The sequence below is a fragment of the Talpa occidentalis genome, unplaced genomic scaffold (genome assembly GCF_014898055.3).
Source record: "Talpa occidentalis isolate TD23 unplaced genomic scaffold, MPIMG_talOcc4v2.1 talOcc4.5, whole genome shotgun sequence".
Classification (NCBI taxonomy): domain Eukaryota; kingdom Metazoa; phylum Chordata; class Mammalia; order Eulipotyphla; family Talpidae; genus Talpa; species Talpa occidentalis.
In genome coordinates this window covers 127,355,970-127,369,925 of record NW_023604861.1, presented here as the reverse complement: position 1 = coordinate 127,369,925, position 13,956 = coordinate 127,355,970, and the positions used below count along the sequence as shown (strand labels likewise).

Below are 13,956 nucleotides of genomic sequence, written 5' to 3'. Positions count from 1 at the left end.
CTCACATAGCTCTCTCCGGAGCGTCAGCCGGGACAGTGACAGAGACTGTTCTGCCAAGAGAGCACTCGCTCTACCAGCTGAGAGCTCAAACATAAATGTCAAGTCTTCTCTCTTTACACAAAAGGAAGATGACAACGCAGGGAGGGCGGGGGAGCAGGGGCTGAGGTGCAGACTGTCCGCACGGCAGGCCTGGACCTGGCTCTGCATGCAGAGCAGCCTATGGCACAGACTCACCTCTGCGAGGCCTTCGCACTGCACGTGCGCCTGGATCCACTCCAGCCGGTCTGAGTTCTCCTTCTCCCGGACCCCCTCGTTGACCTGCAAGCAAAGCTCCTCCGCCCGCTCGAGGGCCAGCTTCAGGGAGGAGTGGTCTACGTGGGTCTCTGGGGTGTTCTCCAGAATCTGAAAGGGAGGACCTGGTCATGTGGGGTGCACCGTCTTCCGCCTGCCCCCAGCTTCCCGGTGGCCGCCATTATGTGCTGCGGGCTGTGCCAGGTGCTGGAAATGGGGTGGCCAGCCCCTGGGTTCCACCAGCCCCTGGGTTCGGCCCTGGACAGGCTTGTGGGCACTGCAGTTCTTGGGGAGACAGTGACTCAGATGCAGGGTGGGGTGCAAGGGCTCCACTCTGTGTGCCTCTGGGTGGCAGTGGTCTTTCATCCAGTGCAGGTGCACGGCTCTTGCATACAGTTTCAAATGTGAAAAAGCCCTGAAAAGCTATTTTTTTCCAATATTCATTTGGTGGCAAAACCTAAACTGAAGAGATGTATTTATTTACTCTATTTTCAGTGACTGTTCATATTTTGTATTTGTTTCTAGATGCTGCCCAGGCTTTATTGGGGTGTCTTATCACCTATAGTAGTGGAATTACAATCTGAATTCTAAAACACACTTGACCCAAAATATTTCAGATAAGGGGCCACTTCTGTGTATGAGTGCAAGAGTGTGGTATGAGCACCTGGACCACGAGACCTATTTTGAGTTAAAATGACTTACAGACAAAGGTCAAGGGATGATTTTAAAAGCAAGCCTTATTTCTACTGTTTTTTCATTTTAAGGTGCTTAAAATTACATCAGTGATTACTAGTGGAAAATCTGCCTTCTCCTTAGAAAGCATATTGGTTCAAGAGGCCCACATTGCTTATGTCAAAAAGATGGATGGACTTTCAGAAGGACTGTTGAGTCAGCTAGCTGGCATGGGACACGGCGAGGGGACGAGCTCTGTTTAGGATGTGCTGGGCTGTCGACTCCGGGACTGTGCATAAAGTGTTGCGTCGATAGATGAATTTAGATCTTCAAGAAAGACTGGCGCTAAAACTGGGCTAAGGGTGGACTCTGTGTGGGCCCTAGAGGGCCTTCTCCCTGCTGACCAGACACTCCTCGTGACTAGGAGAGGCTGGGAGTTCTCCTGGGAAGGGGTGACAGGTTAACAAGTGACATGGGATGCCTCTTATTTGATTGTCCAGCAGGGCTGGAATCAGACCACATGGCAGCGTACCCGCCCCTGTGACCTCAAAGGGCCTGGCTTCTCTGCCCCAGCCCGGCACTCACACTTCTGATGAGGAGAGGGTAGCGGGTGATCCTCTGCATGGGCTTCAGCAGGAAGCTGGAAAGGGGCATCCCTTTACACCGAGGGTCAGATGCCAGCTTCTGCAAAAGAAGCGAGAGGTGGGTGAGGAAATCACAGTGGAAACAAAGGCGACACTGGTCATACTCCTGACTTCCACACCTTTCTAATTTCTTTCACAAACTCAGGATCCAAAATGATCTGCTATCATGTGACAGCAGCAAATCTCTCCCAACGTGGGCCAGACCCAGCAGGTGCTTTTCCACTGCTTCTTACATGCATCTGGCAGCCTGTGCCATCACACCCTCTTTTGCATCCAGAACCACCTCTCGGGGCTGTCTTCCCTTCTGCTGATCTCCCCAGGCCTCTTCACTTCCTCCTCCCTCTCCTCTACCCACACTTCCGGCAGGTGCTGCCCATGCCCCCCTGCTGTGGACTCCCAGAGCAGCACCCAGACATCCTTTGGAGTCTCCCACTTGCTGCAGTATTCTCCTCACTCAGTGTCCTCAAGGCACCCCAATCTCTACACAGCTCCAAATGAAGTCCTCTTCTTCCCTCATAAAAGCCTCCTCCTCTAACTCTCTCTGGCTGAATTGGCAGCGCGTCCTGCACACACCTGCCCGGAGTCACCACTGACACCTTCTGCTTGTCTGGTCAGTGGCTCTCCAGCTCCCCCACCTCATTGTCCACGCCTCATTTCCTCTTGTCTCCTTTCACTCATCCATTTACTTTAAAATTTTAGTTTATCTTCTTGCATTTTATACATTTAAGTAACCTGTTATATTCTTTCTGGAATGAACATAAAACACAATTTATAAAATTAAGAAAGTGACATCCTGGATGTTTGTTTCTGGAGTTTAAGTAGCTGACTCAAGTCAGCAGGTTTTTAAAAAAAACACTCTGCTTAGGTGGGCAAAACCATGGCCCCAGTGCCAACAAAAATCAATTCAACAAAAAAAGTCACGCAGAGCAAGCAGAAAATTCCTTGCCAGATTTGTGTTTCCTTTGGAAACTGATAGAAGGCTCCCCTTCTCCCTCACTGAGCTGCCTGACTGTGCCTGGCCTGCAGGGGCACAAGGACGCCCATCCCCGTGAAGATGCAGGCAAGGCCCCAAACGGAGGTACCTTTAAAAACTCTTTGAAGTCCGCATCTTCATCGGTCTTCTGTTGTAACAGAGTCGCCCCATTAAGCTGGCAGCTGCAGAAGCGGATATAAGCCTGCATGTGGGCCAGCTCGGTCGCCAGGATGTCCCCGATCATCTGCACAGGCATCTTCTCACCCCCAGTCTTCTTCCGCACGCGCAGGGCCCTGCAACCGACACGCTCTCTCACTTCCAGTTTCTTTTTTTTTTTTAAAATAGAGGCATGTTTTATTTATTTGTTTGTTTGTTTGTTTGTTTTGTTTATACAAGCACTGGGTACAGTCAGAAGCACGGGAGGGTGAGAGAATTCACCAGAGCCAGAGCGGGGAGCAGAGCAGGCAGAAGGACCGAAGGACACTGCTGCGGGGAGCAGCGGGCGGCAGGAGAGGTCTGCGCGCCACGTGGGACCCTCCTCCGGTGGCCGGGGAGCAGCCGGGGATCGAACCAGCACCGCAGAGGCCGCCGGCAGCTTCGCAACCCAGCGCTCAACCGCTGCGCCACCGGGGAGGCCCTCACTTCCAGTTTCTAAGTGAAGGTTCTTGGTCAGTGAAGGGTGACCCTTGTGCAGGGGACTGGTGGTAACAATGGCCAGTGAGGTACCTAAAAACCACTGCACCGTGCAGGAAAAAGTCAGCAGGAAGTGGAGGCAGCTTGGGCTTAAAGCTCCAGGCCAAGCCCACCTGTGTGAAGTGTTAGCAAGGAAGAAGGGGTGTTTCTAGGCTTTGGAGTTACTCTGGTATCACCTTATTTTCTTTCTAAGCTCTTCTTGGCCTAACCAAGGGGAAGGAAATTTCCCATACTCTGTAGGGAAAAAACAAAGGGAGCAGGAGCCCATGGAGGCCAGCAGCATGTCCCCCAGAAAGCTGCTGAGCCCCACAGAGACACAGCCACAGCTGGGAGCACCGATGTCTCTCCCAGGAGCCTGTCCTTGCAGGAATAAGGGACGGAAAATCACCCCAAGGGATGGAGCTTCACAGGGAGACTGAGGAGATGACCACTGGTTATGTCAGGGTTAGGAGCTGGGCTTGCTCCTGATCCCCCCACGCAGTCCAGCATATTCTGGAATCATACGTGAAGATATAGTGTGCTTAGTGATCTAACTTCTTTGTTTGATCCAAGTGTTTTCTTTGTTGTGTTTCTTTACTTTCTTCAATAATTATGGATTTAAGGGCCTCCCTGGAGGTGCAAGGGGTTAAGCACCACACTATGAAGCAATCTGTGGCCTCTGCAGCACGAGTTCGATCCCTGGCTGGCCAAAGAGAAACCCACATGGAGAGGCAGACCTCTCCTGTCTCGCCCGCTGCTCCCTTCAGCAGTGTGTTTCAGTCAGTCTGCCTGTTCTATTCTCTGTTCTGTCTCTGGTGGATCCTCTCACCGTCCCCCCGCCCCCACATCTCTGGCCTGTACCCCCAGTTCTTGTGTGCATAAATAAATAAATCTTAAAAAAAAAATTATGGATTTAACAATAAGAAACGACAAGTAAAAAGGGAGCGAGAGGGGCATAGCTGGAAGTGCCTTGGTTCAGTGGCCCTGCAGAGCTGTGTGGGGCTGGGGCTGGGCGTCCACTGGGTGACGTGGGGCCACGGACTCACTTCAGCAGCTTTGTGTTGGACATGATGAGCTCTTTCCAGTTAACAAAGATCAAGGCCATTTCTCCTTCAGTGAGAAAGCCTGACTCAGCCATCCGTTTCTGAAAAATCTAAATTCAAAACAAAAGAAAGGCATTAGCTTAAGTGGGAATAGACAGTGTGTCCTTCAAGTCTCGCCCCCACGTCGCCTTACCCCAGCCTCACCTCACTTTACCCCACTGTACTGTTAACTGTCTGTCCTGCTTCACAGCAGGAATGTTCTGTTCCCTAGCTCGGTGCCTCGCATGTTGAGTTCAACATGAGTCAAACCTCGGATAAAAGTTGTATGAGTTGGGTTTCTCTGCCTATCCATAGCCCTGCGTCAGCCTGCAGATGCCAGGACACCCGTGAGAGAGATGGCCTGGAGAGATGGTGGGTCTGCGTGGAGCCTGCTCCCCAAGGTCAGCGAGGCTCTGACTGTCCTTGCACTCGCTGACTGACGTGCAATCTGTTCATTCTCTTTACCTGCTTCGTGCTAACCTCAGCAAGGCAATTAGAGGCGAAACACGGGGGCTCTGTGGGAACCTCTGTGGGAGTGGTAGAGAGGAGGCCTTGTCTGCGAAAAGTGCTGCTCACCCCAAATCCCTGACCCCACCTACTCCCCAGAGCATCAGGGAAAGTGGGTACAGTGGGAATAACCTCTTGAGAAATGGTAAAGTGACTGGCCTAAGGTGGTGCAAACACCCTGGCCACTCACCTGCTGAGCCGGGGTCAGAGTTACTGCCACACCTTCCCCGAGCCCCGAAGCACAGTGACCTGGCCATAGGGCTGATCTCTCAGGAGTTAACCAAGAGGTGGGGGCAGTTTTTCTCCTTTCCTTCTAGGCCTCCTGTCCGACCTAGTCCATTCAGCACTGACCATACTGGGGCTTGGGGGTGAAGGATGCGCAAAGTCTTATGGGGGAGACAGAAATGGCCAACTGGGAAGGCTGGGACAGTGGGTGTGTGAGAGGAACAATCGGCCCGTGTCTGGGGTCCCAGTCTGCGATTAGGTAGACCGTGACTTTGGGGCCATCTTGCCGGGTCAGAGGCAAAAGGACACAGTCTCTGCCCCAGCCTCTGCTCCATGTGGCCAGGGAGGTGCCACACCTGTGGGGCCTGAGTGGGCCCCTGTTCACTTCAGGTGGTTTGCTTATCTGACTGGTGTTCTCATCTGAGCACACTTGGTGGGAACTAAAATCCGTGGAAAAAAAGTCGAGTGGAGCCACAGCCACACTTTGCTTCCTCAGATGGCAACAAGTGCTGCTCTAACAGCTGCCGCCAACTCAGCGCTTGCTAAATAGGCACAAATACAAACAGTGCACATGTGATAATTGGGAAATATTTTACAATATGCTCCTGTTTGCTTTTCCAGACTACCAAGGTCAGGTGAATGTTTCCGCTCCTCTGGAAATTCTGAAGTTACACAAGTCCTCCTCCAAGGCCTTCCTCGGAAGGTTGGGTGTCAAACAGAGTTAGGCCGAAATTTGAGGTAGATGAGGTTGGCTTTGGTGACTCACCTACTCTAGACCCTGGTCCTTCTCTGAGGGCCTTCTCCATTGAGACATCTGAGCCCCTTGTTCCCTCTCTCCACCCTGAATGACCTCATGTGTGGAAGGAGCTCTCCGGTGGGCCCAGAAGATGTTTGGAGGGCGTGTGACTCCTAGTGAGTTCACACAGTGGGGTGCTGCCAGCTTGGAGCGCCTGGTTGGCCTCCCTGGAAGAGACACCAGAGCCAGGCCCTCACCTCCACCACCAGCTGTAGGTCGTCCACGTAGCGCTCCTCGGTCTGAATCAGCTCGTGCATGTAGCCCTGCCTTTTCCTCTCAATTGGCTGCATGGTGTCCAGGGTCTGAAGATCAGCACACCCTACAGGAAAAGAGGGGCAAGTGTTAACAGGTTCTTTTAAGTCCACTATGTAGAAAACGGACATTTCTTGGGGGTGTGCTGGGTTTACAAGCATTGCCTTGGAAGAACCACACACATGGCATTCCAGAGGTTGCTGGAGCTGGGGCAGCGGTGCACACCTGCGGGGAGCAGCCTTAGCCACCTGCCACTCGAGGCCCCAAAGCTGCAAATCAGCATCACCTGCAACATTTTGATGTGGTCCTAGTTTCTAAGTAGCAGCGACTTTTCAGAAATGGCCTCAAAGACATTAGAACGGTGCTGAGCTTGTGGAGAACCTAAGCTGTTCCCTCCATCTCAAGACATTTTCAAAGATATTGAGACAATTAAAGAAATCAAATGCTTGAAACCAGTGTTTCCCCAAGGCAGGTCACGAGTTATCAGTGGGTTGATGTTATTTAGTCTCTTAAATGCTGCTTAGGTCCAGTATTAAAAAAGAAAGGAAAGGAAGGAAGGAACTATCGTAAACTAGTGTTAAAAAACGCCCGAGACCTCTCTTTAGATCGCTCAAAGCAAGATGCTAAGTTAGAAAACCTAATGTTCTCAGGACCCAGCAGTTTCCAACAAGCTGCCTCGGCCCCACAAGGACAGAGCTGCTGGTTTGGGACAGACCCAGCCGCGGCGACTCCGAGAGTCCTGTGTGCTCACTTTGGATCAATTTACAACACACTAGGGCTGAGCTAAATGTCCAATGGCGGAGTGATGTGATTCCAGAATCATTCAGTAGGAGGCCGAGGGCTTGCCTCTGGCACAGTGATATCCCGGACGCCTTCCTCAGACAGAAAGGAACAGCAGGCGGGTACCCAGAACTACCGCAGGAGGCGGCAAGCCAGCTGGGTGCTGTAGAAAGGGAAGAGGAAGACAGTGGAGCAGGGATGTTCCTGAGGGCAGCAGAGAGGAGTGAACTCCTGGCAGGGGGCGGCGGGGGGTGTTTCAGGAAAGGGATGAGCCAGGGAAGCTCATCTGGGCCTGTAATGAGTGAACAAGGCCCCAGAGCCAGAAATGCAGACGAGGCTGGCCTTGCAAAAGGGGATTTCTCTTTCCGATTGTCCTTGAGTTTGTAGGTTTTGTGTAGGTTTGGGTTTACCGATAGGTCTAGTGAAGATGGCTTTTCTATTTTCTGCTCATGTTGCTGACAGCATTTAGAAAATTACACCCACGGTAAAATGAAAATTGAATGGAGTCGAGGTTAGGTTTGGCACCAAGAAGCAACCACTGGGCCACCAGCATGTTCAAAATCAGTGATGTGCTCTGGGGGTTGTATTTTGTAGTTCTGCCAGGGAGAGCTGTGGGGATGACCAAGTGTTTGGGACCGGCAAGGCTGACACAGATCCCTGTCTTCTGCGAGACACCGTGGCTGGCACCTGGAGGACTGGCACGGCCCACGAAGCGGCCTAGGGTCAGGGTCAGCGCTGACCCTGAATGTGGCCATCAGAACAGTCCCATGAGTGTTCCACAAATTTCACTCATACTCCATCTGCTGTTCATGTACTATTTTCTCCCTCTACATTTCCTCATGCTTGAGTTAAGTAGGAAATCCTGGGTTTGACGTGCTGGTGCTGTTTCTTCTAATAGTCACTAACGTAAATATCTAACCATTAAAAGAAAGCAAGTCCTCCTGGGCACCGTTTGGCTTGCCACTGCGCTGTGCACCATGTGGACACGCATGTCACACTTTGGGATACAACTTACATCAATACATTAAAGCCCACAAGCACGGGGCTTTCTGTGGGTTACGCATCTTGGAAAACAAAGAACTTGGGTCTTTGCGGAGCTTCTCAGGCAGGGAGGTACATGCCACTGGTTTTTCAGGATGGACGTGGGCAGATCTGTGCTCTAGCCCCAGCTGGGCCCTTTGCATTTCACGACACTGGTTCTTCAAGTTTTAATCTCTGTTCAAGTTTTCAACTTGACCACTACCCTCTCTTTCAGATGTTCTTACCTCTGAGGTCAGGGGTGAACATTAAGACATGATGCCCCTCTGACTTTCTGCCCTTTATCTCCCTGCTCGCTCATCCCTGTAGTTCCTTCCTGTGTCAGGGGTCTTATTTCCCCTAAGGCCAGCGTCCTTAGCTGCCCTTTCCTGAGAATCCTTCCACCTGAGCTTTCACTGGCTCCTGCTCAGTCCACGTGCTTAGGGGTCCCTCCCACCCCATCTCGACCACACTCCATTCAAGCACGCTCTTTCCGGCCCCACGAGGGGACTACATTCCCAGCCAATCCAGGCTCTCCATGTCCCCTCTCCAACTTAGAGTGCTCTGGTTTCTGTCCTGCCACTCAGCACACTGCTCTTGTGAGGGTGATGACACTGTTGGCGTTGCCAAGTCCAGTGACCCATTTCTGGACTCACGCCCTCCTCCACGTGCCCAACGACCCCTCTGAGTGCTTCTTTGGGCACCGAGTCTCTCTGGTCCAGCCCGTGCCTCTGCCCTCTGCCTGGTGTCTTTTTCTGTATGTCTGCCTTGCCTGCCTTCAGGCTCTCTGCTCAACCCAACCCAGCAAATACTCCAGGATGTTCCAAGCCACCATCACCGGAACTAGTCTAAGAGGCCTCCTTGCTTCTGACCCCTTTCCCTACTGTCCCCGCGTTAATCCAGCAAACCAGAGTTTCCTGTTAGAACAGATCACTTCATTCTATTAAACTCTCCAACGGATTCTCCTGAGCAAAAGCCAAAGTTCTTTCAAACAGCCCACAAGAACCAGAGCAACCTCCCCCGACTCCGGGGTTACCACTTTTCCTCATTTCCTCTGTTGTTTGCTCCTCCCTCTGTTGCAACACGCTGGCCTCCCTACCACTCCTCAGGCATTACAGACGCTGACAAGAAGCGTGAGATCTGGGAAGCTTTCAAAAGGTGAAGGACAAAAGATAATGTGTGACTAATACAAAGACGGCTTATTCAGGTTATGTCATAAAGTCCCAGAAACAACTCTTGGCCCATCCCGAGGAGAGCGATGCCACTGAACAATGCTGTTCTCTGTGTGCCAATGTCAGCAGAGTATCACGCCATGGTTTTCTGTCTGTGTTGAAGCTCAGTGATAAGAAGAGATTTTAACAGTAAAGCCAACTGACTAACCTCAGCGTACTTTCTAAAGGGCTGCTTTTAATACTGAAGTTTTATCAGGGCACTAGAAAATTACTGGGTATCTTACTGATTAAAAGAATAGCCTTTTAGCTACGTGGCAAATATTGAGTGCAAATGAGAGGAGATAGCAAGCTTCCATTACAAAGCTGTAGATATCTGCGATTTTAATTTTGAAAATTTAAATAATTCTTTAACAGGTTTTTTAAAACTTCTTTTTGGATGCCTGTCAAACCTGTTGCATGGGGTATTGATTTAAGAAGTTCATATTGTATCTAATGCTTCAGACCATCAGAAGCAAAATATTTGGTTATCAGAAAACAGAAGTATTCTAGATCTTCCAAAAGCAAGTGTCTATAAAAGCAAGTGGGTAAAGAAAATTTTTATTGGTTTTATTTTTATTTTTGAATCTAAACAGGAAAAGGTCAAAAGCTTAAAAAACAGTAAAGACCCCTCAATGGCACAGAAGTTTAGATCTTAGCCTGATCAATCATGTAGTTCAGGTTAACATTTTTATCAGCTTCTAGACTGCCAGTTATGCCTGTGATTCAGCTGAAGGAATTAATGTGCTATTCAGAACATAGAGGATTAAGAAGAGATGTATGATCTTCCAGTTTGCCCAACATAGAATAATAATAAGTGTTAATAATAATAAGTGTTATCAATGTGTATCACAATTTATGACTTCCGCTCACTCCTCTGAAAAACTGATACAACTTTGACCCCTACTGTATAAACAGATGGAAAATCTGAAGCGTGCTGGCTAAGTGATTTACCATAGAATTTAGACCTACTCATAATTATCACTTAACCTGGGTCTCCTGATTCAAGCCCCATGCTTTGAAATGCCAGGGCATTTTATGTGGTGTTCACACAGCAATCCTAGTAGAGGCAAAACACTCAAGATAGTGTTGTTTAAACTTGACCTGGGGCTTATGCTTACTGAACTTAATCCTAGAAGGAAAAAAAAAAGGATTTAGGTAAAATATTCTGAATACCAAATAGCACAAAAGTACTGAAAAAGCCAATAGGGCTCTTACTCTTTTTTCCTTAACTTGTCTTTGTCTAAGTGACATGATTAGTCCCTGACATACCCTTGGACTATGTCACATGCACAATTAGTAGTTTGTATCTAATGTCCAATTTTAAACCCACCACTCCACACATCTCAGCACAACTATTACTACAGCACTATCCTGGGGCACCAGGGGTTCCGAAAGCACCTATATACTTTTCTCGGTATTACTAAACAGCTGGCTACACCCCTAATTTTCCTCAATGGTATGATTACACAACCTGTATTTTCAACTTGTTTATGACTACATAATTGGATACTTTGTCCCAAACTGCTGACTTAGGACACACTGAGTCTGTAGCATCACTCTGATGTCATGGGGGTTACAGACCATCACCGATGACACAGAGCTCTCAGCAGTGGGTTCTCCCAGCACCTAGAAATGTAACTTGACCAGTTTGGTTTCATTTAAGCAGTTAATTCTCTTTACCATCTTCTCACATGTCTCCTGGAATTAACTGATGCCTGCTCTTATGGTTGGGAGTTACAGTAGCTTCCATTTAACAGAAAGCAGCATGGGGATGGCTAAGTGCCAGAGCTTTGGAGTCAGATCTGGACTCAGGTTCCAGCCCCAGCACTTAATAACCAGGTCAGACATCAGAGTGTCCATCAGTAGACAGTGTTAGCTGTTAGATACTAGAAATAGCATTGTCTATGCAACAGACATTGAACTAGTGCTTCATAAATCTCACAGTCTCATCTATAATGCAGGTATTTCTAGTCTCATTACACAGATGAGGCTCAGGCTCAGAGCGGTGAGCAGGGAGAGGCAGGATTCACAGCAGCCTGCCTTACATGCACTTTAGCACGTTCTTGAAGTGATTTTACCTTTTGACAACAGCATCAAGACATCTCTTTTAAGCACATCTTTCATAATTTATTGTTCTTGTTAAAACAAAGTAGAAAAAGTGATTATGAAGATAAATCACTCAATTAAAAATTATGCTAAAGATCTGAAAACACATTTCTCCAAAGCAGACGTACAAATGGCCAACAGGCACATGAAAAGATGTTCAACACTGGGCCTCCCTGGTGGCGCAAGGGATTAAGCACTGCACTATGAAGTAATCCGCAGCCTCTGCAGCACAAGTTCGATCCCCCGGCCAGCCAGGAAACAACCCACATGGTGCAGCAGACCTTTCCTGACTTGCCCGCTGCTCCCCTCAGCAGTGTATTTTGTCAGTCTGCCTGTTCTGCTCCCCACTCTGTCTCTGGTGAATCCTCTCACCACCTCCTCCCTCCCACATCTCTGGCCTGTACCCCAGCTCTTGTATGCATAAATACACAAATCTTTAATAAAAAAAAAGATGCTCAACATCATTAGTCATCAAAACCACAATAATGTATCACATGCTACCCGAGGATGGCTAAAATAAAAAGCCGGCTAATAATGAGTGGTAGTGAAGATGTGGAGAAACAGAAATCCTTGTACACTGCTTATGGGGATATATAAGTGTTCCAGCCACTTTGGAAAATGGTCTGGCAGTTCTTTAAAAACATGAAATTACCATGTGATCCAGTCATTTTTCTCTCAGGTAAATATCCAAGAGACATGAAGACATATGTCCACACAAAAACTTGTACCTAAATGTTCAGAGCAGTATCATTCACAGAAGCTTCAAAGTAGAAGTAACCCAAATTCATATAATTGACAAATTATTTGGTATATCCATATAATCAAATACTATTTGGCCATAAATAGGAATGAAGTACTTATATACATTACACCCTAGATGCACCCTGAAAACATTATGCTAAGTGAAATAAGCCAATCACAAAACCCCATGCGTTTTATGATTTCATTTATTGCTACGTCTAAAATAGGCTAAAATAGGTTATTGGTAATTGCCATGGGCTGGGAGGGGGGAACAGGAAGATAGGTGGGTCACAGCTAAAAGTTATAGGGTTTCTTACTGAGGTGATGAAAATGTTCTACAATTGCGCCAATAATTGTACAACTTCCAACATACTAAAAGCCATTCAGCTGTGCACTTTAAATGGGTGGACTCCATGGTACATGACCAAAAACAAGTTTAGTTCAGCTTCCTCCTTTACTCTTAAAGACACCTGTCCTTGTTTCTTATATTCAGTCCTCGCCTCCTTGTCTCTTCTCTGCATGTACCTATGTCATAGAGAACACATGATGCCATCTCTGACTTTCCTCTTTTCAAACGATGGTCATACTGGAGTAACTTCATTAATATAAAAATGTTGACAATGTCAGCCCAGGAATGTAGAGGCTAAGCATGGTTCTAGAGCCAGAGCACTTGCTACCATTTATCAGCTTGTAACCTTGGACAAGTTATTTAACTTTTTTAATTTCCTAACTTTGAAAACAATAATAAGGTAAAAGCATTCAAGGATCTTAGAAAAGTACCCAGACAAGTAAGTGCTCAGTAAGGTACAGATTTATCTCACTAGTATGAGAGTTATACAGTCAGAACTTTATTAATTTATTTAAAATGGTGGCAATGTTAGCACCAAAATCTCCTCATTCAAGGGTCCTGTCACCATCCAACCCTTCACTGCTGAGACCCTCCAAGGACTTTTCTCCCTATTCATGTTTATTTTCAGTGATTCAACAACTATCATTATATCAGCTGATACACATCGGAGTCTGTGTATCTTAACTACATCTGACTACTTGCTGGAAAATTCTTTTTTTTTTAAGATTTATTTATTTATACAAGCACTGGGTACAGTCAGAAGCACGGGAGGGTGAGAGAATTCACCAGAGCCAGAGCGGGGAGCAGAGCAGGCAGAAGGACCGAAGTACACTGCTGAGGGGAGCAGCGGGCGGCAGGAGAGGTCTGCGCGCCATGTGGGACCCTCCTTCGGTGGCCCGGGAGCAGCTGGGGATCGAACCGGCGCTGCAGAGGCTGCGGGCAGCTTCGCAACCCAGCGCTCAAGCGCTGTGCCACCAGGGAGGCCCATGGACAATTCTATCTTCATGTCCCACGGTACTTCGTAATCAAAACCAAACTTATCTCCCTCCAACTCTGATTATTTTTAATGCTGTCAGTGGAATCATTATTCTATCCTGTCACCAAGATACAATGTGGGGGCCCAGCTGACTCTCCACCTGCCCACACATTCCATCAATCCCTAACTCCTTCCAGTGTTTCCTCAGAAAGTGAACTCACTCGCCACTTTTTCTGTACCATGCCTTCCTTATCAGAATCCCCTGGGGAGCTCTGAAAAATCACCATGTCCAGGATATACTTCAGGCCATTTAAATCAGGACTTGGGCATCAATATACTTTTAAAGTTCCCGAGGTGCTTCCATGACAGCAAAACAAAAGAATAATTGATTTAGCCCCTCTTCGGCTTTTCAAGTTAAAACTTTCATTTCCTGCCTTTGCATCTACTCCAGCAGTCATAAACTGCTTATAATCACAGCCCCAAACCCTGCTGTTTTGTGTCTTTCTGGTACACTCCACCATCCCATCCTTCAATCTGGTTTCCTCCTACTTATTTTATGGATCTGGTAGCTGCCTCCTCTGGGAAGTCTTCTCAGATTCGCTGATCTATATGCACGGTTGAATTAGATATTCCTTCTCTGTACTCTTTTGGTGCCTAGCAAA

The 13,956-nt window shown here is 48.0% G+C and overlaps 1 protein-coding gene across 8 annotated transcripts in view; it reads right to left on the bottom strand.

The window, feature by feature from the left end:
- Nucleotides 1–13,956, bottom strand: part of ITSN2 (intersectin 2) — a 107,081-nt gene that overhangs the window by 6,408 nt on the left and 86,717 nt on the right. For all 8 annotated transcript variants that reach the window (XM_054701309.1, XM_037528423.2, XM_054701302.1 and 5 more), the window contains 5 exons: nt 6,060–6,181; nt 4,299–4,405; nt 2,690–2,873; nt 1,549–1,647; nt 235–402 (listed from right to left, as the gene is read on the bottom strand). In XM_054701309.1, coding sequence (XP_054557284.1) covers nt 235–402; nt 1,549–1,647; nt 2,690–2,873; nt 4,299–4,405; nt 6,060–6,181 — 680 coding nt within the window. The remainder of the gene's footprint in view (nt 1–234; nt 403–1,548; nt 1,648–2,689; nt 2,874–4,298; nt 4,406–6,059; nt 6,182–13,956) is intronic.